This window comes from Terrapene carolina, unplaced genomic scaffold (assembly GCF_002925995.2).
Source record: "Terrapene carolina triunguis isolate 2854851 unplaced genomic scaffold, T_m_triunguis-2.0 Scaffold195, whole genome shotgun sequence".
NCBI classification, from domain to species: Eukaryota; Metazoa; Chordata; order Testudines; family Emydidae; genus Terrapene; species Terrapene triunguis.
The window spans coordinates 1,225,579-1,253,565 of NW_020664546.1; the positions used below are offsets into that span (position 1 = coordinate 1,225,579).

At 46.7% G+C, this 27,987-nt stretch overlaps 1 protein-coding gene across 2 annotated transcripts in view; it reads left to right on the plus strand.

The window, feature by feature from the left end:
* The window catches only part of KDM5B (lysine demethylase 5B), a 199,517-nt gene that overhangs the window by 65,543 nt on the left and 105,987 nt on the right, over nucleotides 1-27,987 (plus strand). The window contains exons 5-9 of one of the 2 annotated variants that reach the window (XM_026655093.2): nucleotides 15,139-15,226; nucleotides 19,858-19,964; nucleotides 22,621-22,779; nucleotides 23,431-23,550; nucleotides 24,212-24,370. In XM_026655093.2, coding sequence (XP_026510878.1) covers nucleotides 15,139-15,226; nucleotides 19,858-19,964; nucleotides 22,621-22,779; nucleotides 23,431-23,550; nucleotides 24,212-24,370 — 633 coding nt within the window. Of the gene's footprint in view, nucleotides 1-15,138; nucleotides 15,227-19,857; nucleotides 19,965-22,620; nucleotides 22,780-23,430; nucleotides 23,551-24,211; nucleotides 24,371-27,987 lie in introns of those variants that run through there. The other variant, XM_026655091.1, reaches the window with a different exon arrangement.

Sequence of the window (27,987 nt, forward strand, 5' to 3'; positions counted from 1 at the left end):
CCCCCCCCCCCCCCCCCCCCCACCGGCTCTGAAGTGTCTATGGTGGTGCTCGTAGTGGAGGTGGGGTTAACCCCAAGTATCGCATCCAGCTCTTTGTAGAATCGGCAGGTCGCGGGGGGAGCTCCCGAGCGGCCGTTTGCGTTGCGGGCTTTGCGGTAGGCACTCCGCAGCTCCTTCACTTTAATCCTGCACTGCAGGGCGTCCCGGTCATGGCCCCTTTCCATCATGTCCTTTGATACCTTCCCGAAGGTATTGTAATTTCTACAGCTGGAGCGCAGCTGGGACTGTACAGCTTCCTCCCCCCAAACACTGATGAGGTCCAGCAACTCGCCATTGCTCCATGCTGGGGCTTGCTTGGCACGTGGAGGCATGGTCACCTGGAAAGATTCGCTGATAGCACTCCAAGCCACGCTGGGCTGAGCAAACAGGAAGGGGATTTTTAAAATTCCCGGAGAATGTAAAGGGTGGGGTCACATGGTTGGTTACCTGAGGCCAAGGCAGTAGAGTTTGAACTGATGACCAGAGTGGCTAGAACAGGCATTGTGGGATACTGCCAAATAATTCTGGAGGCCATTCACCGTGCATTGGGCGGCCACACTGGCGCCGCAGCGCTGCAGCGCAATACTCGCTATTCCTCTTGGGGAGGTGGAGTACATGCAGCGCTGCAACCACGGTGATGCAGCGCTGCAAATGCCTTGCCAGTGTGGACGGGGATTGAGTTACAGCACTGGGGGCGGCTTTATAGCGCAGTTACTTGCAAGTGTAGCCAAGGCCATAGAGTGCAACATCACAGCTCTTTTCCAGCATACAGAGCGCCCTCTGCAGGCCATTGTCTCGCCTGCCGCTGGCCCCATGTCCCTCCCAGACCCCGGTGCCCTTTACCTCGGGGTTCTACCCCAGCAGTACCCCTCACTCTGAGTCTCCCCTCCCAAGGGAACCCCCAACTCTTTAAACCCACCTTGCCTCAGTGGCTACTGCCAGTCATCATCTAGCCCCCTTTCTCTGGGGCAGACTGCAGTCTGTAATGGCCACTCATCATTTGCAAGGGGTTAGGACCTGCTGCCTTTACCTGTTCCCAGGCTGTATCTCTGTAGCCCCAGTACCTCTGCAGGCCTTCACCAAGGCCTGCAGCCTGAGGGTTTTAACAGGCTGGAGCGCTCCAGCTCCCTTTGCTCTTCCCCAGCACTGCTCCACCTCAGGTACCTTGCTCCCAGGCAGCTAGCCCTTCCCACTCCAGGGCTAGAGTGAGACTCTTCCAGCTTCTGGCCCACAGCCCTCTTATCAGGGCCAGCTGGGCCCTAATTGAGCTGGCCACAGCTGTGGCTGCTTCCCCAATCAGCCTAGCTTGGCTGCTTTTAACATCTGTTCTCCAGGAGTGGGGCAGCTGCCTCACTACACTGCCTTAGCTAATATATGATGATCTCAGAGTTAGGAGACCAAATAAAGGAAAAAGCAAGTTGGCTATGCTAAATAGTTCTTATAAGTTATAAAAGATTTTAAAATAATTCTAAATTGGATTTCTACACAAAATACAGGGGTTAAATCCTAGAAATTAGAGTAGTGAAATATTAACTAGATTTACTTACTCCATTGTCCCAGATGAGGGTCTAGTGCTTGTATTCTCAAGCTTTTTGTCCAGCATATTTTAAAATATTAGCTGATAATTAGAAGGACACGGTGGTGAGATATCTTTTATTGGACCAACTTCTGCTGGTGAGAGAGACAAGCTTTGATAATTGGCTTTTACCACATCTTTTGCTGTAAGGGTCTGTGAACTAGGAGCTGGGTCTGCAGAACCTGGACTGGCTGACGTTCCTATAGTGGCACTAGGAGGCCATGCAGAGCTACAGCTGGGGTGCACTGTGGAAAGTAGGTGCCACAGGAAGTACCACCCAAGGGAGCCAGAGTGACCGTACCCTGCAGCCCTCTGATTGGCCAGATGCCCTATTTAACCCTGGTGGTTGATCTAGGAAGTTGTGTGGTGGGCAGGCACACAGATTTTGGCCTACTGTGACTCCAGACTTCACCTTGTCTCCTAATCTCTGGTCTCCAATCTCAGCCTGATTCTGACCCCAACTCTTGCTTACTGAGCCTGGCTCTAGCGATTCCTCTGATTCCTGCTCAGTGACTACTGTCCCTGACATGCAGACCCCAGCCCAGCTGTGATCGCTGGGTCACACTGCCTACACCACCATCCCCTATACTTGCAATGCAGTTGTATAGTCATTCGTGTGGGGTGGGGATGATGAATAGCTGTTGGGATTTTTAGTTTTTGGGTAAAATTTTGTCCAGCAGGGACACTAATGAAATTTGCACCCAAATTAGGTTTTGTTGAAATCAGTCTCTCAAAGCCTAAATCTAACGGAAATTTTCCCATGAACTTTAAAATTCTAATGGAAAGTTGTTTTTGTTTTGCTCGGCTTATATCAAACTATAAGCAAGTGAAACCGACTTAAACATTTTCATTTTCCAAACTCAGACACTGATCATAAACAGTTTTAATAAACATATTTAAATTATTTTGGTTGTAATTCCTTCAAGGCAGGGACTATCACTTATTGTGTGTTTGTACTGTGCCTAGTACATTGAGGCCCTAATTTTCAGTAGGTCTTCTAGACATTGATGTAATATAAATAATAAAAAGGCTGGAATTTTCAACCCACTTAAAGGAGTTAGGTGCATACATCCCAAAAATCTCACCCGTAAAATCCAAGGGGTGGGATGTGTGATATAGGTAATGACATTTGTGGAGTTTTTAAAAATACTTTTAATCATGTCCCCTTTAATGCTAATTCACCTTGTAACGATGTAATACACCAATTTGTCTGAGTAATTTTGTGTCCTTAAACCACAGTGAGTAAATTAGAAATAATCTCTTTAGTTTAACAAAGAGAATGTTAAGAGATGACTATATCACAGTCTATAGGTACTGAAATGGGAACGAATGTTTTATATGGGCTCTTCAGTCTTGCAGATAAAAAGATTCAATGGCTGCCAAGTTGAAAATAAACAAATTCGGACTGGAAATAGGGCATAAATGTTTGACAGTAAGGGTAATTAACTGTTGGAACAATTCACCAAGGGTCATGGTAGATTATCCGTCACTGGCAATTTTTAAATCCAAGATATTTTTTTTTTTTTTTTAAATTTACACTGTAATCTAGTTCAAAAGAATTATTTTGGGGAAGTTCTATGGCTTGTGTTTATACAGGAGGTCAGACTAGATGATCACAATGGTCCCTTTTGGAATCTACTAATCTGTTCTTTGGAAGGGGTTTGGTTTGTTGGGAGAGTATAATTGCTAATACTTAGGTTTTATACCATAGACTGGTGACTGGGATTGCCACTGCTACAAGTGTAGAGGACTTGACAGGTGATTCAATATAGGGGCTCTCAATTTGAGGTAATTCTAAGGGACTTGATTTTCTGAAAGTGCTGAGCACCAGTTTCTGAAAACGTTAAGATGTCTCAAGTTGGGTATCCAAAAATGGAGGCCCCTAAAATCACAGTCAGTTCTGAAAATCTCAGCCAGAAACTTCACAGCAGCTGGCCCAGGACTATGAAATACTAACTTAATTACATTCAGGGCTAAATCTAATTCTTATCTGTAATTATTCAGGACTATATGTAATTATTAGTTGTCCTAAACCTACTTATTCTTCATATATGCCTTCCTACAACAGCAGCCTTATTCTAAATATTGAGGGAGAGGAAGCAATCCATGTATTAAATTTGCCTGACGCTTTCTATTAGAAAAATGTTTGACTTTTGGGGGAGGGGGTGAGAGCTCCAATTCCTTCATGGTTTGCAGAAGGACTTTGAAATTTGGCAGGGAAAAAGCCCTAGTATCAGGGAAATGCTTTTTGTTGTCCCCATGAAAATCCATTGAGACTGAGCCAAATTATAAGGTACACAAAATTGCCATTTCCCCTTCGTTTATGCTCACTGCAGCTTCTGTCTGGCTTGGAGACCAAAACGCTCAACATTGCACAAGCACTGCATGTGCACAACCCTGGCATTCTGCCTTCAGCATGCCCCACAGATGGGGCGATAGAACACCAGCACCTTTCTCTCCCCCCCCCCCCCCCCACTCCTAGTTCTTTGAGTGCTTGCTCATGTGTATTCCACAGTAGGTGTGCGTGCTCGCCACAGTACCCGTAGGGGGAGCGCTGCTGCGACCCCTGGAGTGGCGCCTCTATAGCGCTCTATAAGGGGAGCCACGCGCTCCCCCCACCCTCAGTTCCTTCTTGAAGCCAGTGAGGGTGCGTCGGAACTACTGCTCCAGTTTCGCTTTGCTGCAGCTCGTCCCAGAACTCGTCGTTCGTTGTTAGTGGTACCTGCTAGTTAGTTCAAGTTTCAGTTCAGTTAGTTAGGATTTGGGCCGGGGCATGCCCCGGGCCCCAGGGTTTAAATCGTGCAATTCTTGCAGACGTTCGATGCCCAGAAGTGACCCGCACACTGACTGTCTCCGCTGCTTGAGTGAATCCCATATTAGTGACCACTGTAAGATCTGCAGGTCCTTTTAAACCTAGAACTAAAAAAGAAAGAGACATTAGACTTCGGGCCCTTCTCATGGAGTCAGCACTGGCCCCAACCCCGGTGCGCCGAGTGGATTCGGCACCGGGCACCTTGTCTTCGGTGCGCAGTGATCCCCCAGCACCTTCCGATGGCCCACCGCTTTCCGTCTAAGAAATAGAGAAAGGCCCTGTCATCTCAGCGGCATCAAGAGAAAGCAGGGGGAGAGGCTAGACCCGCATCTGGCAGCCCCAGTTCCACCCCGGGCTCCAGAGCTCTGACTCATGTCAAGTGGAGCAACCCGGTGGTGTTGACTCAGGCCTCTCCGGATGTCTGGATGCCTTTGACACCGGAGGCCCTGCAGGCCGCCCGAGACATTATGACTCAGCAGGTACCCGGGGCACCACCTGCACCCGGGCCCCACTCTAGAGGCAAGCCGCTGCTGGGCTCTAGACCGTCTACTCCAACCCGACGCAGATCCCGGTCAAGGGACCGCTCTCAGGCATGCTCGCCGCTCAGCGTCCTGTCAGGACAGTCTCTCTGGCCTCCGCTTTCATCACCCACCAGCTTGTCTGGTTGGGTGCCGTCGGATCGGAGTTCCAGGCACCGTATCATGCCGAGCAGAGAGTATCGACGGGACAGGCATAGGCGCCGTAGATGCGCCCCTTCTTGTCGGAGCTACCGTAGCCGCTCCCGACGCGGGCGCTGTCACCGTTTGCGCTCCAGCTCTCTCTCCTCGGCACCGTGCCCACAACTCCCAGCCAGGGTCGCCATCTACGCGCTGTCGCGGATCTTGGCGCCGTAGCATCTCGAGAAGTAGTAGCTCGAGACGGCACCGTTCCTCGACGTCAGAGTCCTGGTCTTGTGGCAGACGTCGTTCTCAGCACCATCGATCGTACCGCTCCCATGGTACCGATAAGTCGTTGGTAACCTCGACCCACACGAGCCCCCCTATGTCTCAGCCCAGCCAACCTGACCCGCTGGTGCCGCAGCATAGTCAATGGCAAGGGCCCCCATGGCAGGGCTAGTGGACCCCTTGGTCCCCCCGTGCATGCCCAGCCAGGGACTTGTTTGGTAGCGGGGCTTCAGAGGCTCCCTCCGCCTCACTATCCAGGCCTCCAAGGGATAGATCGGCGGGTCACAGATCCTCGGCACCGAACGTGGAGTCTGACCAAGGGGTAGATCCCATGGCGCTGACCGACTTGCAGAGCTCCGTACCAGCCTCCTCCTCCGCGCCGGATGACAAGGTTGCAGCCCCACCCCCTTCCGCACCATAGGAGGACTTCAGGGCTCACCAAGAGCTACTGAAGCGAGTAGCGTTGAGCCTCCATCTCCAAGCTGAGGAGATGGAGGGACCCTCAGACTTGCTCTTCAGTGTCCTCTCGCTTTCGGCACCGGGTAGAGTGGCCCTGCAACTGCACGAAGGGGTGGCTAACATTTCCAATGCCCTCTGACAAACGCCGGCCTCCCTTGTGCCAATATTGAAGAAGGCAGAGCGCAAATATTTTGTGCCCACAAAAGGGCACTAGTATCTCTATACCCACCCGGCCCCCAACTCCCTAGTGGTGGAGTCTGTAAATCATAGGGAGAGACAGGGTCAACCAGGACCCACACCCAAGAATAAGGACTCTAGAAGGCTGGACTCATTTGGTAGAAAACTTTATTCGTCGTCCAGTTTCCAGCTCTGGGTGGCCAACCACCAAGCCCTCCTCAGCCGTTAGGAGTTTAACCTGTGGGGGTCACTGCCTAAATTCGAACCCTCCCTTCCAGACAGCGAAAGGAAGGAATTTAAGGCGCTCATAGAGGAGGGTGCCACTGCTGTGAAGGCTGTTCTGCAGGCAGCATTGGATGCAGCTGACACGGCTGCTCAGTCCATGGCCTCGGCGGTGTCCATGTGCAGGGCGTCGTGGCTACTGCTGCTTGGGCTGTCCACGGAAGCACAGTCTCTGATGCAGGATCTTCCCTCTGATGGCAAGGACCTGTTTCCGGAACAAACAGACATGAAACTTCATGGCATGAAGGACTCGCGTACGACCCTTCAAACCCTCGGGCTTTACGTCCCGCCCAAGGAAAAGCCTAAGCCGTAGGCTCCTGCCCCGGCTCCCCAGCCAAAATATGAACCCGCCTACAAGAGGTCCAAGACCCAAAGGAGGCGACCTCAAAGGCAGTCTTGCTCTGCCCCACAACCTGGACCCTCAAGGGGCAAACAGCAGGGCAAGAGGCGCTTTTGACTGGTTGCAGGAGGGTACCTGGGTGTCCCCCGAGAGGACCCTCTTACCAGTAAAGTTTGCCTTCAGCAACCGCTTGTGTGCGTTCCTTGCGGAATGGTCCCGAATTACATCGGACCATTGGGTCCTCAACACCATTTCCCAGGGCTCCACACTACAATTTCTCTCATCCCTGCCCTCCCCCCCCCCTCCTCCGCTGGCAGGGGAGACCCGTCACATTTACCCCTGCTAGAGCAGGAAGTGGGTCGGCTCCTCAGCTTGGGAGCTGTGGAGAGAGTTCCAAGGGAATTCCAGGGAAAGGGGTTTTACTCCCGTTACTTCCTTATCTCGAAGGCGAAAGGGGGGCTCAGGCCTATCCTGGATTTACGAGACCTCAATCGGTTCATGGTAAAATGCCGGTTCCGCATGGTCTCTCTGGCATGTATCGTACCCGCTCTAGACCCTGGCGATTGGTATGTGGCCCTGGACCTTCAGGACGCATACTTCCATATCCTTATATTCGAGGGGCACAGATGCTTCCTTGGTTTCCTGGTGGGACAGGACCACTACCAGTTTATGGTCCTCCCATTTGGCCTGTCCACCGTGCCCAGGGTGTTCACAAAGTGTATGGCGGTAGTGGCAGCCTACCTCAGACGCCGGGGGGTCCAGATATTTCCCTACCTCGACGACTGGCTGCTCAAGGGCAGCTCGCGGTCTCAGGTACAGGACCATGTGGAGCTGCTCTTGGCTACGTGTGCTAACCTAGGCCTCCTAGTAAACGAGGCCAAGTCGACACTAATTCCGGTGCAGCGCATAGAATTCATAGGCGCTGTCCTGGATGCCGCCACAGCCACAGCCTCCCTTCCTCTGGGCAGGTTCCAGACCCTGAAGGGGCTCATAGCCTCAGTTACAGAGTTCCCCGTGACTACGGCCAGGGTATGCCTGCAGCTCCTGGGCCACATGGCGGTGTGCACATATGTGGTCTGGCACGCCAGACTTCGGATGAGGCCCCTCCAACTCTGGCTGGCCTCAGAGTTCTCCCAGGCCTGGGACAGGCTGGACAAAGTCCTCACGGTACCGGTGCCTGTGATCACCTCGCTCCAATGGTGGGCCTGCCCGGCCAATATGCTCCAGGGCATTCCCTTCCGGGACCCGACCCCATCACTAGACCTCGTGTCCAATGCATCGGACTTGGGCTGGGGGGCCCACATAGGGAACTCTCAGACCCAGGGGATGTGGTCGATCGTGGAGTTGTCCCTTCACATAAATGTCAAGGAGCTCAGGGCAATACAACTAGCGTGTGTGGCGGTCAGCGCACAACTGTGTGGCAAGGTGGTCAGGGTACTCACGGACAACACCGCCGAGGTGTTTTACATCAACAGGCAAGGCGGGGCGAGGTTCTCGGCCCTCTGCCAGGAAGTCCTCAGCCTCTGGGAGTTCTGTATAGCTCACGACATCTCCCTGAAGGCTTTCCACCTGCCAACACACAGGCCGGTTGCTCCACTCAGTGGTCACTCACCAGCTCTTCCGAGCGTGGGGCACTCCTCAAGTAGACCTATTTGCGACCTGACAGAACCGGCGTTGCCACCAGTTCTGTTCCAGAAGGGGGGTGGGGAGGAACGTGATCTCAGATGCCTTCCTCCTGTCATGGTCGGGCCAGCTCCTCTACGCCTTTGCCGATGAGAGGGAACGGGGGAAAGTCCCAGAGAAAGTGAAAATGGACAAGGCATGTGTCCTCCTGATTGCCCCAGTTTGGTCCCGGCAACATTGGTACGGGACCCTCCTGGGCTTGCTGGTGGCCCCTCCATGGCCATTGCTGCTCCGCCCGGACCTACTCTCCCAGGACCGGGGCTGCCTCCTCCATCCCAACCTGGACACCCTCCATTTGACAGCGTGGCCGCTCAATGGCTAGATGCAGAGGAGAGAAGGTGTTCAGAGGGGGTCAGGTGTGTCGTCCTAGAAAGTAGGAAGCCATCCACGTGCCGAGCCTACCTGGCGAAGTGGTCCAGGTGGGTGGGCGGGCTGGGCACTTCCCCAATGTCTTCCTTGCTCCAACTTATCCTTGAGTACTTCCTTCACTTTAGAACTCAGGGCCTGGTGCCTTCCTCCGTCAGGGTGCACTGGCGGCTATATCGGCATTCCATCCGCCGGTCCAGGGCTGCTCGGTTTTCTCCCATACCATGACCTGGCATATCCTCAAAGGGCTAGATGGGTCTTTTCCGTACGCTAGACCCCCTGTTCCTCAGTGGGATCTAAATTTGGTATTATCCCGCTTCACGGGGCCCCCATTCGAGCCCCTAGCCACGTGCTCATGGTCTCACCTTTCATGGAAGGTAGCCTTCCTCGTGGCTATCGCGTCAGCCCGGCGGGTTTCGGAGCTCAGGGCCCTGACCTGCGACCCCCCCCCCCCCCCCCCCCCCCCCCCCCCCACACACAGTCTTTCACAAGGACAAGGTACAGCTCCTGCATTCCTCCCTAAGGTGGTCTCCGCTTTTCACATGGGCCAGGACATCTTCCTGCCTGTCCTCTGTCCCAAACCTCATGCCTCTAGTGAGGAATGCCGCCTCCATATGCTCGATGTACGTAGGGCACTGGCTTTTTATCTAGATCGGACTAAGCCATTCCACAGGTCTTCGCAACTATTTGTTGCTTCGGCCGAGCGCATGAAGGGTCAACCGATCTCCACCCAGAGACTTTCCCAGTGGATTACATCATGCATCCACACAGGCTATGACCTAGCAGGGGTTCCCTCACCACCTATCATGAGGGCACACTTGACAAGGGCTCAGGCCTCGTCGGCTGCCTTTGTGGCTCATGTCCCTATCCAGGACATCTGTAGAGCCGCTACCTGGTCCTCAGTGCACACGTTCACCTCGCACTACGCGATTGTCTCACACGCCAGGGATGACGCTGGTTTCGGTAGAGCTGTGCTTCAGCCAGGGAATTTGTGATCTCCTACCCACCTCCGTCAGGCATAGCTTGCAATCACCTACTGTGGAATACACATGAGCAAGCGCTTGAAGAAGAAAGGACAGTTACCTGTTCCGTAACTGGTGTTCTTCGAGATGTGTTGCTTATGTCTATTGCACATCCCGCCCTCCTTCCCCTCTGTTGGAGTTGGTCTGGCAAGAAGGAACTGAGGGTGGGTGGAGTGCGCGGCTCCCCTTATAGCGCGCTATAGAGGCGCCACTCCAGGGGTCGCAGCAGCGCTCCCCCTACGGGTACTGCTAGGGGAAAAACTTCCGGCACCGGTGCACGTGGCAAGCACGCACACCTACTGTGGAATAGACATGAGCAACACATCTCGAAGAATGCCAGTTACGGAATAGGTAACTGGCCTTTCCAGCCCCTATGCCCACAGAACTAAACCTCCTAAATGAAATGCAGAAAAAATGGCTGCTTTTGCTGTTGTTTCTTCCCCCTCCTCCATCATACTACCTTTGATGCAGATAAGGTGCTTTGGGCTGGGAACCAGGAGACCGTTGTTATTGAGAGAGGCACTGTATCCTACCGAAACGTTAAACAATGGGAATAAATAAATAAAGATTTTTAATATGGCAGACACAAATTTCACTTCCACTTTAAATAAAAAAAAACCCAACATTATAAGAATATTTAGCTTTCAAAATGAAGCACTCAAAAGTTACTGAAGGCCAGAATTCAAGTTGCCAGTAGAGCCTTAAATCTGCACCCATGTATATATGCATAGAATAATATGATCGTATACAGCTGTCTTTACACAGAATTTTTGCTACATTCACTGCATGGGATGGACTGTATCGGGGATTAACTGGGGTCATGTAGTGAATGAGACTTCTTGCTAGAAGTTGGTTAGTGAATAAGGCAGGGAACTGCAGGAAGAGAAGATGGTTTTATGCTTGAGGCCTGTAAGGTGGGAGGGTCCCAGAGCTCAGACTGCAGCCTGAGCCTGACTGGTCTACACTGCAATTAAACCACCCCTGAGCCTGAGCCCCACAAGCTTGAGTCAGCAGGCATGGGCCAGCCGCAGGTGTCTAATTGCAGTGTAGACATACCCAGGAAGTCCTGAGTTAGAGTTCTGGCTCTGCCACTGATTCAGTGGGTAGCTTCCTTGCCTTGGCTTTCCTGAGTGGTTCCAGGAGCACCTGGTGAGGATTGCTGATATTCTGGAGAGAGAGATTTGTCATGTTGGAGAAATCCCACCAGATTTTTGACATCTTGTCAGCCTCTAGTCCAGCTAGGATTGGCTTCCTCATAAATGAGAGACTCCTTGACCAGGGTGGATTTGATTTAAATCATGATTTAAATTACTAGCCAGGAATTTAATTTATTTAATTAATAATCAATTTAATCATGGTTTTCTACATAAAAGTGTATTCTTGTTGGTTGTTATAACCTAAATACATATTCTTCACAACTCATAATTTCATTTTTAGAAGGTACACACTATACATTTTTAAACAGTTATTTACACCTCTACCCCGATATAACGTGGCCCAATATAACATGAATTCGGATATAACGTGGTAAAGCAGCGCTCGGGGGGGGGGGGGAGGCTGCGCACTCCGGCAGATCAAAGCAAGTTCGATATAACGCAGTTTCACCTATAACGCGGTAAGATTTTTTGGCTCCCAAGGACAGCGTTATATCGGGGTAGAGGTGTATTTTGAAAACGTTTCAGATTAGTTGTACAGCTATATCAGAAAATGAATGATTGTTTGGTTATTTCATTTACCAAAGGTAATTGAAGCAGATATTTATGAAGTTATTGGGAGGTGAACTATCTCCAATTCAACAGGTTAATCATTAGTATTTGGAGGATTTTCTTGCCATGCTGTATTAGGAGGAGAACATCACCAGACAGACATTTAAATTGTTTTTTTTAACTAAAACAACAACGTTAAGTATTCTGGATTTTTTTCTTCAACAGCAAACATAATATTTTAACAAAACAAGCATATGTCCCTCACTTCTCACATTTATCTCCAGACTTCTTCTCCTTGTCCAGATCTATTCCACCCCCAACAATTTTCTATTCATTGAACTTTTTGAAACTTTGCACTTTTAGAGAGAGGAAAGAGATTGACTCTGTGTACGCAAATTTGCAGAGGGACAATAGGGTTGAGGTCTGTTATTTCTCACCTCTATATATTATTTATTTATTTATTTTAAAACATTTTTGCTGTTAAGCATGTTACCTCTGGAGACACAAATCCACAGTTTGAGAACTGCAAAACTAAGCATCTCTGATGGTATCTTCTAGACTGAGCACTGAGTCCCATTGGGTAGATAGAAAGATTAACCTAAATAACCTATACAGAAGCCTGTGGAACCCCATAAGATTGGGTCCCTAATCCATGAACTATTGGAACTCATTTGCAAAACTTTTCTTAAACATTACATGAATATATTGTCTCATACTATAGAATTAGAATTTATAATCCCTATTCCATGATGAGATATCTTTGAGCTATAATGTATTTTAAGTAAAACTATCTTTAGAGAGGTTTTTTCCTCAAAAAGCATTTTATCAAAAAAATCCGATTTAAATAAAAAAGTGGTTTTTTTTGTGTTTTTGTTTTTTTGTTTTTTGTTTTTTTTAAATCATTGATTTTTATCCACCCTGTCCTTGACCCAAGCTCTAAAGCCTGTGGCAGACACCAGCCACAATAATATCCCTGTGAAGTGATTAACAAACCAGTGGAGGCCCCTGCAATGTGGTTTAAATATTTCTATGCTCATCCCAACTTTCTTAGTTCAGCAGTAGAACAGGATGGCCGCCTTCCTGTTTAAGCTTCTGCATGACATTAGAGAGATGATCAGGGACATAATTAAGGAAGGCCAATTGCTGGCCAACATGGCCTTATAAGCTGAGGCCTCCTCTACTGTGGCCAAACGTACTGCCACTGTAGTAACAATATGCAGCACAACGTGGCTCCAGGCATCCCAAGAGGAGTATATGCCACGAGGGAGGACTTGTTCTTTGAGAGGAGAGCGCTATTAAGAACATAGATAGTGCTCTGCACTCATTAAGACTCAAAAGCCGCCATACAGGATTTACACGCATAGTGCAAGCCATATTGTCCTCAACCCCAGTTGAGCAACAATTCTGTCCTGTTATTCCTGGCAACACAAGTACTGTGCCAAGCCAAGGTACAACAGAAGGCACTAGCCTTCCTCTTTCTTGGCAGTGAAGATCCATATGACACGTCAGCAAATTTGACAGGACTGTTGGGAGCCACATCAGATCCAGTCCAGAGAGTATGGCATTCGGAAGCCACCTTGCTCAGTTCCACTGGGTATGGTCTGCCATACCATAGGATAGATGGATGTTGGAGATCATCATCCATGGCTAACACATACAATTCTGCTCTTTACCCCCTACCTCTACCTCCCTTCCTTGTCCCTCTTCAGGAATTGGAATTGGAAAAGATGCAGAGATGGACAGAAGTGGTTAGGGATCTGGGGCATATGAGGAGAGATTAATAAGATTAGCATTTTTCAGCTTGGAAAAGAGACGACGATGGGGGGATATGATTGAGGTCTCTAAAATTATGACCAGTGTGGAGAAAGTAAATAAGGAAGTGTTATTTACTCCTTCTCAGAACACAAGAACTAGGGGTCACCAAATGAAATTAATAAGCAGCAGGTTTAAAACAAACAAAAGGAAGTATTTCTTCACACAATGCACAGTCAATCTGTGGAACTCCTTGCCAAAGGATGTTCTAAAGGCCAAGACATTAACCGCATTAAAAAAAAAATAGATAAGGTCATGACAGATAGGTCCATCGGTGGCTAATAGCCAGGATGGGCAAGGATGTTGTCATAGAATCATAGAAGATTAGGGTTGGAGGAGACCTCAGGAGGTTATCTAGTCCAACCCCCTACTCAAAGCAAGACCAACCCCAACTAAATCTGTTGGGTTGCCTCTGTTTGCCAGAAGCTGGGAATGTGAGATGGGATGGATCACTTGACAGGATACTAGGCTAGATGGACCTTTGGTCTGACCCAGTATAGTCATTCTTATGTTCTTATGTAAAGACCCTTCTCACAAGAGCTCGGCCACTTTGCATCATCTATGAGCCATAGGGGATGTTTAAGTAGAGTTCAGGGGCAGAGGCTTCTCATCATTCTGAAGAAGAAAGGGGGTCTTCGTCCTACCCTAGACCTGAGGAGACTCATAAAATACATACACCATCTGAGGTTTAGGATAGTAACTCTTGCTTCCATTATTCCTTCTCTCTGAGCACAAATCTTGTTTCAGTCTCTAACCTTACAGGATACATACTTTCATATAGATAGCTACCAGGCCCCCACAGGAAGTACCTGTGATTCACAGAGATGCTCAACCATTATCAGTAGAGGGTTCTGCCCTTTGGATTCCATGGCACTGGGAGTATTCACAAAATGTCTGGCAATAGCAGGACTGATGGATGACCTGTAATGCCTCGTCTTCTGTAAGAATAAGGTAGTACTGCATCCCCATGCTAAACTTTTATTCCCTGAGACTTGTCTGACTATCATCTGATTCACACAATAAATTTTTCCCTAGGCCATATTCTCTTTTCTAAAGGAAGCCAGGTTACAAACTTTTACATACTAAAAGACCTCTTATCTTAATAGGACAAAATCATTGAATGCTTCCCAGACTGACTGTAGCTTGTCCTCTGAGCCTAATACCATTAGCCATCTTCTCTTGGTGTTTATCCAAGTGGATTGAGATTTGTATCCAAAAGTGGATTTTGGATTTACTAGTCATACTAGTCTTTCGGGGTATTGGGGTGTTTTCTTACCAGGTTCAAGGCCACCCCCAGGGCCTGCCATAGAAATGTGCTCATTGTGGAGATTTGCAGAGCTTTTACTTGAAGCTCAGTCCACCTTTCCATGTAGCATTGCTTTCCTGATGTGGCGTGAGGTTGGAGGCCTGTTTCAGTAGTGCAGCCCTACAGTCTTTTAGATGTTAGCCTTCTTGATCCTCCCAAGAGTGGGGATCTGTAGTGATAATATTGGAACGACTAAGAAGAGTTACTTGCTTGTAGCATAAGTATTTCAAATAGGTTATTGATTTAGATGAATGCTCCACACCCTTCATCCCCATTTATTCAGAGCCTAACCAGCCGTTGAGGAGGTGGAAGGAACTGATGATGAGAGCCCTTCAGGTGGCCTTTCAATGGAGCATTACATAGCTTGAAGCAGAGGCCACGTGGTCTCCCAAGGGTCAGTTTTTCAGAAGGTTCTCGTCTTTCAAGTGTGTAGGTATATGTTGAGAGTGTGGGTCTCTACTGATCTATTTAAGCTATAGGTAAGTAAGTCTTTACCTCTGAACAATGTAGTTTGTAATGAACAGTATCTGGGTTACAAATGTAACATTCAGAACTGAAGAATTGAGGTTTGAATAAGATGTTCAATTACTAAATATGACCATTTATTTTTTAAGGCTACTAATATTAAAATGGAGTCAGATGAAACCCCAGAAGCCAAAACTCATAATTTGAGGCGCAGAATGGGATGTACACCTGCAAATGGTAAGTGGGTCAATGGGGGATGAAACAAAATATGAATGTGATGCTGCTGCTTGCAGGAGGGATGCTCAAAAGCAGCAGCCAGGCATTCTACCTCAGCAATCCGCCCCAACCAAACTTTTCACTCTTACCTTCACAAATATTGTGCAACATGCAACAAGCAGCTATGACCATAGGAATATTATCTTTGTTGAGATTTAACCTGCCATAAAGGCATCACCAGTGTGCCTTCATTCTGCCAAATGCACATCCCACGGTCATCCTGCACCTACTTAGCCTATTGTTGACCGTTACTGCTATCTAAGTTTCCCGTGTATGGCTTCATGAGCCATGACATTAAGGGGTATGCTGGGTCACCCCGAATCACTGTGGGCATTTCAACATCCCTTGCTGTAATCTTCTGGTCTGGAAAGAGTACTCCTGCTTGCCGCTTTCTTTACAGGCCAGTGTTTCTAAAGATGCAGCTTTCCAGACCACCCCGCATTGATGTCAGTGAAATGCCTGTGGTGATCCACAACACCATGGAGAAGTACCACTTCCTATTGATATACGCTGTTGCAAGGTGGCCCTGTGCCATCTATCGCCCCTCCATAGTTAGGGAAACCCATTTCTGCAACGCCATCCACTATTTCACGCACATTGCCAAGAGTCATGGTCCTTTGCACCAGGATGTGAGTAATAGCCCTCCACACTTGCATTAACGCAGCCCCAACAGTCGACTTCCCGACTCTAAACTGATTTGCGACCGACCAGTAGCAGTCTGGAGTCACCAGCTTCCACATTGTGATCGCCATGTGCTTCTCCGCCGAGAGGGCAGCTCTCATTTGGGGGTCTCTGCGCTGCAGGGCTGGGGCGAGCTCAGCACACAGTTCCAGGAGGAACAACGAGGAGTCCTTGTGGCACCTTAGAGACTAACAAATTTATTTGGGCATAAGCTTTTGTGGGCTAGAACCCACTTCATCAGATGTATGGAGTGGAAAATACAGTAGCAGATATATATATACATAGTATATGAAAAGATGGGAGTTGCCTTACCAATTTGGGGGGGTCAGTCTAACGAGACAATTCAATTAACAGTAGAATACCCAGGGAGGAAAAATCACTTTTGTAGTGGTAATGAGGGTGGCCCATTTCAAACAGTTGACAAGAAGGTGTGAGTAACAGTAGGGGGAAATTAGTTTTTGTAATGACCCGTCCGTTCCCAGTTTTTATTCAGGCCTAATTTGATGCTGTCCAGTTTGCAAATTAATTCCAGTTCTGCAGTTTCATGTTGGAGTCTGTTTTTGAAGTTTTTTGTTGTTGAATTGCCACTTTTAAGTCTGTTATTGGGTGGGGTGTCCAGGGAGATTGAAGTGTTGTCCTACTGGTTTTTGAATGTTATAATTCCTGATGTCAGATTTGTGTCCATTTATTCTTTTGCGTAGAGACTGTCCGGTTTGGCCAATGCACATGGCAGAGGGGCATTGCTGGCACATGATGGCATATATCACATTAGTAGATCTGCAGGTGAACGAGGCCCTGATGGTGTGGCTGATGTGATTAGGTCCTATGATGGTGTCCCTTGAATAGATATGCGGACAGAATTGGCACTGGGGTTTGTTACAGGGTTTGGTTCCTGGGATAGCGTTTTTGTTGTGTGGTGTGTAGTTGCTGGTGAGTATTTGCTTCAGGTTGGGGGACTGTCTGTAAGCGAGGACAGGCCTGTCTCCCAAGGTCTGTGAGAGTGAGGGATTGTCCTTCAGGATAGGTTGTAGATCCTTGATGATGTGCTGGAGAGGTTTTAGTTGGGGGCTGTAGGTGATGGCTAGTGGCGTTCTGTTACTTTCTTTGTTGGGCCTGTCTTGTAGTAGGTAACTTCTGGGTACCCTTCTGGCTCTGTCAATCTGTTTCTTCACTTCAGCAGGTGGGCATTGTAGTTTTAAGAATACTTGATAGAGATCTTGTAGGTGTTTGTCTCTGTCTGAGGGATTGGAGCAAATGGGGTTGTATCTTAGAGCTTGGCTGTAGACAATGGATTGTGTGATGTGGTCTGGATGAAAGCTGGAGGCATGTAGGTAAGTATAGTGGTCAGTAGGTTTCTGGTATAGGGTGGTGTTTATGTGACCATCGCTTATTAGCACTGTAGTGTCTAGGAAGTGGATCTCTTGTGTGGACTTATCCAGGCTGAGGTTGATGGTGGGGTGGAAATTGTTGAAATCCCGGTGGAATTTCTCAAGGGCCTCCTTCCGATAGGTCCAGATGAAGACATCATCAATGTAGCACAAGTAGAGCAGGGGCGTTAGGGGACGAGAGCTGAGGAAGCGTTGTTCTAAGTCAACCATAAAAATGTTGGGGCCATGTGAGTACCCATAGCAGGCCCGCTGACCTGAAGGCATAAATTGTCCTCAAATTGAAATAGTTGTGGGTGAGGACCAAGTCACAAAGTTCAGCCACTAGGTTTGCCATGACATTATCAGGGATACTATTCCTGACGGTGGCTTTCCTCATCCAAAAGTTTTGCAGCCACTGCTAGTCATCCCAGACCTGCATAATGATGCAATCCCACCACTCTGTGCTAGTTTCCCAAGCTGAAAAGCGAGGGTACACCATGTTCAGCTGTGTCAGGAATGCCAAAAATAATCTAATGTTGCTCCTATCGATGTCAGACAGCACGTCAGGCAACTGTGCATCCCACTGAGTTTGGAACTTCACGATTAACTGCACTGCCATTCAGGATGTGCTACTGACAGCTAGCAGAACATGGGAGAGCCGTGCGGATCCATTCTTTCAGACAGATGGTGGGGCAAGCAGAAAAGAAGGGATGTTTAAAAATGCCACGAACCGAAGACTGAAGCACATGGAATGGGGTGATGGAAAGCAAGGTATCATGGGACATTGAGCCCGGACCCATGATGTCCTGCGATCCACTCCATCATCCCACAATATGTAGCAGTAGAAGGTGGAGAGCTGAAATGTGGGATAGCTACCCGCAGTTCATTGCTCTCACAATTGATGCTACTACCCCAAGTGTGGACGCACTATGCCGACAGAGGAAGACAGTGTAAACGTGCAACAATGATTTTCTTTTATGCTTTTTGCTCATTGACTAAATTTTTGATAAAAAAACTCTGCCAGTGTAGACATAGCCTTAGAAAGATTGACCTTTAAAACAGATGTCATGACACAACTTTAACTACAGTGGTGCTTCCAAGTCACTATAATAAACAATTCCAGGTTAATAGAAGAAATGATCCATGATATCCTGATAAAGAATAAAAATTGTTGACTGAGTTCAGTAGAACAAATCTGAAAACTATTTAGTTTATTTAAAAAGTAACAAAACTACTCCCTAGATGACTTGTCCCATTTCTTGATTCTCTCTCACAAACCCGGACTGTAGACTTGTTTGACTTTGCAGATTTTTTTAAAAATAAACTTAGGTATGAACAATATTTCTGAACAATGAGATTGAGTTGTAATTTGTGTTAACATGTGGATCAATATTTATATTTCTTAATGTAATTTAATATCTCATCAGCTGTTTCTGTCCACCCTGATAATCTGTCAAATTTAGAGAACAAACCAGATTTCACAGCAGATTTCTCCTAGCATAGTGCACCTTAATTTATAACCTTCAGGGTTCCACTTGGAGCCCTGAGGATCACTGCATGTTCTTCTTTTACTGCATACCCCCCAAAGACCCTACACTATGGCAGCTTTCCCTTATTCTGAGGAATGTCGGTCATTGTGCTGCTTGAGCAGATATATGGGGATGGGGGTGGGCTTGCTAGAAAGCAATATGAAGAGCTTCCCTTCCCAGAAGACTCCTTTTGGTACCGATTTGTTTTTTTGGGATATTTTCTTGGGGCAGTTGCCATTGCAAGAAAATAAAGTATGAAAATCATCATAGGACATTATAGTGTTGTTTCTTTTGTGTCCCTGTGAAATGTCCCATTAAAGAATAATCCAACCACGTCTATGAACCTGAAATTTCATTCGTCCTTTTTTTTTTTTTTTTTTTTTTTTTTTTTTCAGTTCTTTGGATCACTGAAACTATTTAAAGCAACAGAGTCCTGTGGCACCTTTAAGATTAACAGATGTATTGGAGCATAAGCTTTCGTGGGTGAATGCCCACTTCGTCGGATGCATGTCATTCACCCACGAAAGCTTATGCTCCATTACATCTGTTAATCTTAAAGGTGCCACAGGACTCTGTTGCTTTTTACAGATCCAGATTAACACAGCTACCCCTCTGATACTTGAAACTATTTAAAATATCAATTCTAAATAAATCATATGTGTTTGGAGTGGCCTGCATCTGTTTATGATCCCATGCTTGTTTTATCCTGATAATACTAGCCTTTCCAGGTAGGAGTTCAAGTGCTGCTTAAAGTAACATGAAAATATGTTTGGTGTCCTTTGTGTCCATATTACACAACCCCCACAAAATCTGGCACCTTTGACAGTCTTTGCACAGATACCTAAAGACGAGCATAGCCATTGCAGTAGCCATATCTCAATAGGAACAGATTCACTCAGAAAGAGAGCCCCTCCAAATGTATATAATGATATGATAATACATGCTTCAAATACTGTTTATGCTGTGAAATATTTGTTAAACCCAGTAATAGTCTAATTTTCCTTTCCTGTATCAGAGAAGGAAATGCCTGGCACAGTGAAACGAGAACCTGCTGAGAAAAGAGAACAAAGAGACTCGGAGAGAGAGAAATCAAAAGGGCGCTCTAAAAAAAGCACTAATGCAGTGAGTACTCCCTGCCCTTCTGGCACTTAATTCTAATTGCAGACAGTCCTGGGTTAGAGCTGGGCGCATAGTATAGTATAGGTAGTGGGAATGGGAGTTTCCTGAATTACTCTCATTCCAGTCATAGGAATACAAACAGAGTGTCTGCCTGCTGGAACATAGGTTCCATCAGGATTTCATGTCATAAGCAGGATATAAAGTAATTTCATTTCACCCTGTTTCAACTGAAATAATTTCTATCCTTCCCCACAGTACTGCCTTAAAATAGCAACTGTGATAGAACAGTCAAAAGAAACCTGGTTCTTCTCCGGGCTTCCTCACTCTGGATATGGGTTGATCTGCTGATCTTTCCCTTGGTAGAAAGAACAGGAGTACTTGTGGCACCTTAGAGACTAACTAACAAATTTATTTGAGCATAAGCTTTTGTGGGCTAAAGCCTACTTCATCGGATCCGATGAAGTAGGCTGTAGCCCACGAAAGCTTATGCTCAAATAAATTTGTTAGTCTCTAAGGTCCCACAAGTACTCCTGTTCTTTTTGCGGATACAGACTAACACGGCTACTATTCGGAAACCATTCTCTTCGTAGGTGTACCAGTTAGAAAGAAGATTTAATAAGAGTTTTCGCACCCAGCTTTCTAGCAGACCCACCTCTTACTCCACTGTTTGAACTCTAACTCAGATGCTCTATTTGGTTCAACATAGCAGATGCTTCTCCTAAAAAGCAAAGGAAAGGGAAACTTTTACTTGTGGAGAAGACAATATACGGGCCCTTTCAGTCTTTCCCACTGCCTGGATCCTTCTCACACATATACCCTTTTACTAGGCGGGAGGGGGAGGAATGCACAGTCACTGGAAGACAGGATTGCACCAGACTCTAGAGGTACAAAATAAAGGGTACTGGGAGTCTTATTCTGTCCTCAGTTGTCTTGCAGCAGTACTGCTGTCGTCCCCTGTTTAAGCAAGGCTTTAAACAGTAACATTTTTTCCTACCACTAGCTAAGTTCCTGGTTCTGTTCACCAGACTCCATAGCTCTCCTTCCTCTACCTCCAAAAAACTCGCCCCTACTCTCCTTCAGGTGCTCCTGTGAATCTTTGGAGTACCTGCTCCCTCTTCTGTGGATCTCCTAGATCAGGGGTCTCAAACACGCGGCCCGCGGGGCTCTTGTGTGTGGCCCACCAAGCTCCTCCCCGCACCCCCCCCCCGCCCCTCTGCCTACTCGTGGGATTGCCTCCTGATGCTGCAAGCCTCACGCTGCTCTCTCAAGCAGCCGGCAGCACGCCCCTTCGGGCCGGGGGGAGTGGGAAGGAGGCAGAGGGCTCCGGCATTGCCTCCTTCCAGGCTCCGCCCCCCGCAGCTCCCTTTGGCTGGGAACCGTGGCCAATGGGAGCTTCATGGGAGGTACCTGGAGGAGCAGCAAGAGCAGCACAAGCAGGGAACCCTGACCCCCTCCCCCTCCCCCAGGGGCTGCAGGGACATGGTTCTAGCTGCTTCCTGGAACGGAGCAGCGTGGAGCCGGGGGCCAAGGCAGGCAGGGAGCCTGCCCTGGCCCCAGTGAGTGCCGCTGCCACCCCGGAGCCGCTCTAGGTAAGCGGCACCAGGCTGGAGCTCACACCCTGAACCCCTCCTGCACCCCCAACTCCCTGCCCTGAGCCCCCTGCCACATCCCACACCCCAACTCCCTGCCCTGAGCCACTTGCTGCACCCTGCACCCCAACCCCCTGCCGCACCCCTCTTGTACCCCACGCACCAACTCCCTGCCATGAGCATCCTGCACCTCAACTCCCTGCCCTCAGCCCCCGCTCCACCCTGCTCCCTTTCTGCACCCCCTGGGGGCAGCGTTGGGGTGGGAACTTCAGGGAAGGGATTGGAACGGGGCAGGGAAGGAGTGGGAAGAGGTGGGGCAGGGGCGGGGCCTAATTGGAAGGGGTGGAGTGGGGGCGGGGCCAGAGGCAGTGTGTGGGGGGGGGTGTCAGTGATGCGGCCCTCGGGCCAATGCACTAGTCCTCATGCGGCCTTCGGGGTCATCTGAGTTTGAGACCCCTGTCCTAGATGATGTGGGTGGAGCTCTCATGACACAGCACTGAAGGCCTGTCCTGTCCAAAAGCAAATGGCTCTGCTTAGAAAGCTGTTGCCTTCCTGGTGAAGGGCTCGGGTCCAGTCCACTAACTCTGAGGAAGAAGGAAGATGCTCCTATAACCAGAATTCCCCTGTTTTCTGGTGGCTGCTCCAGGCAGCTGGCCTCAGGATGTTGAAGTGTTTGCGCACAGATCAGTCTGAAAGTAAAGAGCAGGAGATCCCTCCAGTACTAAGAATAAAATTGAGTCTCTTTATTTAGCAAAACAGATTGGCCAGGCTTCAACACTTTTGGTGGTGATTTCTTAATTTCAAAGGGATTTATATAAATTCTACCACAGAAACAATGAGGAGTCCGGACTCCTTGTTGTTTTTGTGGCTACAGACTAACACGGCGACCCCTCTGATACTTTCTACCACAAAGGAGAACAAAGTTGATGTTCACTGTCTCTGTTCTTTTATGGAAATAAAATAAAAATAAACACTGGTAAATGTGACAAATGACTTAGTTACCAAAATGATCTCTTGCCACGAACTGCTTAAAGCACTTAAATTCCCAGTTTGGTAATTTCTTGTTACAGGTGGATTTGTATGTATGTCTCTTATGTGGCAGTGGTAATGATGAAGACCGTCTCCTGTTGTGTGATGGCTGTGATGACAGTTACCATACTTTTTGTTTAATTCCACCCCTTCATGATGTTCCCAAAGGGGACTGGAGGTGTCCCCAGTGTCTGGCTCAGGTAAACTGAGAAATTAGGTTGAAATGTGTTTTTGTTCTCTCCTGGCTTCTAATGATCAGAAGTTCAGAACTGCAATTTATTATGATGAAAATAGTCCTGTAAAATGGGTGGTAGAAGATGAAACTGAAACAAGGACTGGGTACATTTCAGATTGTTAGACATTACAACATATGCTGGGCCCCAAATTTGATCTACTTTAGTAGTATTAAAACCACTGAGAAAGGATGCTTTGGATTTTAGATAGCTTTTTACATAATGAAATCTTAGCACTATGTCACCTGGGTTTTCAACTTAGATAACGTTTGTGGTGTTTTCTGCTTTGCTATAGCAGAGGAAGCAGAATTTGCTATGATCTAGCTATGCTAATCTCACCAGTGATTCATCTGATTTACAAACAAATATTGTTGTGTGGTGGATTAAGCTCAGAGCTGATAGGCATGATGGATTCTATTTCTGACTCTTCCAGTGGCTGCTTGTGTGACCCTGGGCGAGTCATTTCATTGAAATGCCCCAGTTTTCCCCTGTTTGTAAAATGGGGATAATACTGATCCATCTTTGTAAAGTACTTTGAGATCTACGTTTGAAAAACACTAAAGTGCAAAATGTCTTATTTTTAACTCATTGGTAGAAATAACCATATTTTAATTGCAGGAGTGTAATAAACCACAGGAAGCATTTGGTTTTGAACAAGCGGCAAGAGACTACACACTTCGCACATTTGGAGAAATGGCCGATGCATTCAAGTCAGACTATTTTAACATGCCAGTACATGTATGTTCATGTGCTTACTATGATGCTTTAATACAATTTTCAGTTTTCGTGCTTATTAAAGTATTAAACTTGGGGTGGCGAAGAATCCAGAGTTTTGAATGTGAACAAATCCAAATGGGAAAGCTCTTATTTAAATATTATGTTAATTTGTAAAGGCTTCTGTTCTTTGTTAGTATTTTGGTTTCTGCTCCACACGTTTCTGGTTTCCACCACCATCCAAAAATATATTCCTCCTTAAACTCCTGCCCCAAATGTCCCTCATTACTGAAGGAAAAAGGCAACATTTGATGCAGTTTTGTGAGCCTTACAATACTAACATTTTGCTGTATTGGTTTAGTTTTACATAATTACACTAATAAGTAACTTCCACTATGAAGTTCAGAAAGTAACTATTAACTGAGGGGGTGAGGTGGGAGAGGAGAGAGAGAGAGCATGCACACCTGATGTAACCAATGGTACTCAGGTATGTTTCTGGCTCTAGTTAAAGTCCCTTTGACATGATGGGAAAATATTTGAAGCTTGTGAACTTCCTCCTTGAATTTGCTTCGTCTATATATGTCACGTGTTTGTTACCTTTGGTTACTGTACATCCATAAGCACTGTGAGAAGTGCAACCTTCTGTGTGAGCTTATATTTTCTCTTTCTCATGTTTCATACCCAGATGGTTCCCACAGAGCTAGTTGAAAAAGAGTTTTGGCGACTTGTGAGCACCATTGAAGAGGATGTCACAGTGGAATATGGGGCTGATATTGCTTCAAAGGAGTTTGGCAGTGGCTTTCCAGTTAGAGATAGGAAAATTAAACTTAGGCCAGAAGAAGAGGTAAGTCTTAATTTGCTCTGAGTGCATACTTTCATTTCATGGTTTTACAAAATACAAGTCTTGTGTTGAATGATTTTTCAGTTTAAAGAAACCTATTGTAATTCTGTATTACAGTGTATTCCTGCTGTATGTGTGACTGGCACTATTTTGACAAAAGGAAATGGTATTGCAGTCTTGGAGGACTAACGTTATATATAAGCAGACTTTTAAAATGACAAATGTGCATCTTAGAAGTTGACAGCTTCCAAATTATATTTCTTGAAAGAGTAGCCTAATTTTATTGCAGCAATTCCTAGCACAGAGATGTTCTTTAAAGAGGAGCAAGTGCATTGGATGTTAAAGTTCTTGTTATTTTATTGACCTTATTTGTCTGTTTTTCAATCTAAAAAGACTAATTTCTTCTATCAGAAGTAGCCCTCTGAAAAGTTTTGCTGCCTTCTTTGATTGCTTATCTATATGTGATCCATGTCTAGCATGTATATGCTCCATGTGCTAGAGATTGGAATGCTTTAGCCAGCAGTGTTTGTTGGTTCCACCCACTCCCTGCATAGTCTCAAGCTCCCTCTTCTCTTGAAGGTATGAAAGAGCAGAGCATCCAACCAAGCCTCGGTTCCTTTCACTGCTTTAAGTTGTGAGATAGAGCTGGTTGGCCATGTCCCGTCTTGGCCACTCACATATTAGTTTATCTGTAAATAGATTAGTTTGTGGTAGTTAGGTTATATCACCGTTTACTTGTTAGGTTTTTAGTTTAATCGTGTTGTTTTGTTTTGTTTTTCCCAGTGTCTGCTCAAAATTCCTGAGGGTTTTAAACTTTGTTTGTCATTTGCTATGAGTCTTAATGAAACTTCCTCTAATAGTCTTTATTGTGTGGGTGAAGGAAATGTTAGGGAAAATGTAAGGATTGGGATTGGAAGTCCCTTACCAGGGGAAAGCGGTGGATGTGATATATCTTGACTTTAGCAAAGCTTTTGATACAGTCTCCCACAGTATTCTTGCCAGCAAGTTAAAAAAGTATGGATTGGATGAATGGACTATAAGGTGGATAGAAAGCTGGCTATTGTCGCGCTCATCAGGTAATGATCAACGGCTCGATGTCTGGTTGGCAGCTGGTATCAAGTGGAGTGCCCTAGGGGTTGGTCCTGGGGCCAGTTTTGTTTAACATCTTTATTAATGATCCGGATGATGGGACTAATTGCACCCTCAGCAAGTTCGCAGATGACACTAAGCTGGGGGGAGAGGTAGATACGATGGAGGGTAGGGAAAGGGTCCAGAGTGACCTAGACAAATTGGAGGATTGGGCCAAAAGAAATCTGATGAGGTTCAACAAGGACAAGTGCAGAGTTCTGCACTTAGGAAGGAAGAATTCCATGCATGGCTACAAGGTGGGGACCGACTGGCTAAGCAGCAGTTCTGCAGAAAAGGACCTGGTGATTACAGAGGACGAGAAGCTGAATATGAGTCAACAGTGTGCCCTTGTTACCAAGAAGGCTAATTGCATATTGGGCTGTATTAGTAGGAGCATTGCCAGCAGATTGAGAGAAGTGATTATTTCCCTCTATTTGGCACTGCTGAGGCCACACCTGGAGTATTGTGTCCAGTTTTGGTCCCCCACTATAGAAGGGATGGGGACAAGTTGGAGAGAGTCCAGCGGAGGGCAGTGAAAATGATTAGGGAGCTGGGGTTATTTAGTCTGCAGAAGAGAAGAGTGTGTTGGGGGATTTGATAGCAGCGTTCAATTACCTGAAGGGGAGTTCCAAAGAAGATGGACCTAGGCTGTTCTCAGTGGTGGCAGATGACAGAACAAGAAGCAATGATCTCAAGTTGCAGTGGGGAAGGTTTAAGGTTGGATATTAGGAAAAACTATTTCACTAGGAGACAAGTATTGGGGGTAGCCGTGTTAGTCTGTATCTACAAAAACAACAAGGAGTCGGTGGTACCTTAAAGACTAACAGATTTATTTGGGCATAAGCTTTCGTGGGTAAAAAATCAGAAGTGGTTTTTTATCCACGAAAGCTTATGCCCAAATAAATCAGTTAGTCTTTAAGGTGCCACCAGACTCTTTGTTGTTTTCACTAGGAGAATGGTGAAGCCCTGGAATGGGTTATCTAGGGAGGTGGTGGAATCTCCATCCTTAGAGGTTTTTAAGCCCCTGCTTTACAAAGCCTTGGCTGGGATGATTTAGTTGGTGTTGGTCCTGCTTTGAGCAGGGGATTGGACTAGATGATCTCCTGAGGTCTCTTCCAACTGTAATATTCTTTGATTCTATGATGCATCAGATGAGGTATTTCCAGTAGCAATAGGGAAGTGTCATTACCATTATACAAGGCACTGGTGAGACCTCATCTGGAATACTGTGTACAGTTCTGGTCTCCCATGTTTAAGAAAGATAAATTCAAAATGGAACAGGTACAGAGAAGGGTTCCTAGGATGATCAGAGGAATGGAGAAACTATTTTATGAGAAGAGACTTAGGGGCTTGGCTTGTTTAGCCTAACAAAACAAAGGATATGGGGAATTATGATTGTTCTCTATAAATACATATGAGGGATAAACACCAGGGAGGGAGGGAGAGGAGTTATTTAAGTTAAGGGCCAATGTTTGCAGAAGGACAAATGGATATAAACTGACCATTATTAAGTTTAGGTTTGAAATTGGACAAAGGTTTCTAACCATCGGGGGAGTGAAGTTCTGGAATAGCCTTCCAGGGGGAGAAGTGGGGGCAAAAAAACACCAACTTGTTTCAAGACTGACCTTGATAAATTTAGTATGATTGAGATTGCCTTCAATGGCACATGGCCAAGACATGACTGCTATTGGCAAATATCTCCAACGGTTGCAGATGGAAACTAGAGGAAGAGGGCTCTGAGTTACTACAGAGAATTATTTCCCAGCTGTCTGTGTAGTGGGTCTTGCCTATATGCGCATATATATATATAACTGATTGCCATATCAGTTATATATATATGCGCATATATATATATATGTAGTGGTTGGGAAGGAATTTTCCCCCTGATCAGATTGGCAGAGACCTTGGGTTTTTTTTTTTGCTTTCCTCTGCAATGTGGGGCATGGGTCAGTTGCTGGTTTGCACTAGAGTGAATGGTGGATTCTCTGTAACTTGAAGTCTTTAAATCAAGATTTGAGGACTTCAGTAGATGAGTCAGAGGTTATGAGCTTATTACAGGAGTGGGTGATTCAGGTTCTGTGGCCACAATGTGCAGGTCAGACTAGATGATCATGATGATCCCTTCTGTTCTTGAAGTCTGAGTGTGTGAACACAGTGCAATCTTTCTCCAATGGAAATGACAATTCCTAATATTCTTGATTACTCTTGATCTTTGAAAACTTCAGGTCTTTCAGTTAATTCCCCCTTATGCAGCAGCCTACTCCTTTTGGGATCTCACTGTTGTATTAACAGGATTTTCAAACCATTGGTTTTTTGTTTCTTGCATTTGTCCCCGAAAACAGCATTTTTTATCGCTATTACATTTCTCACATAATGTGATTGAGTTGCAAGCACTTATGGCAGGGTATAGTCTACGATTTCTCACAAAGTCTAGATTATTCTTGGACTGTACCCTAAATTCCTTCCTAAGGTGCTGTCTGATTTTCGTTTAA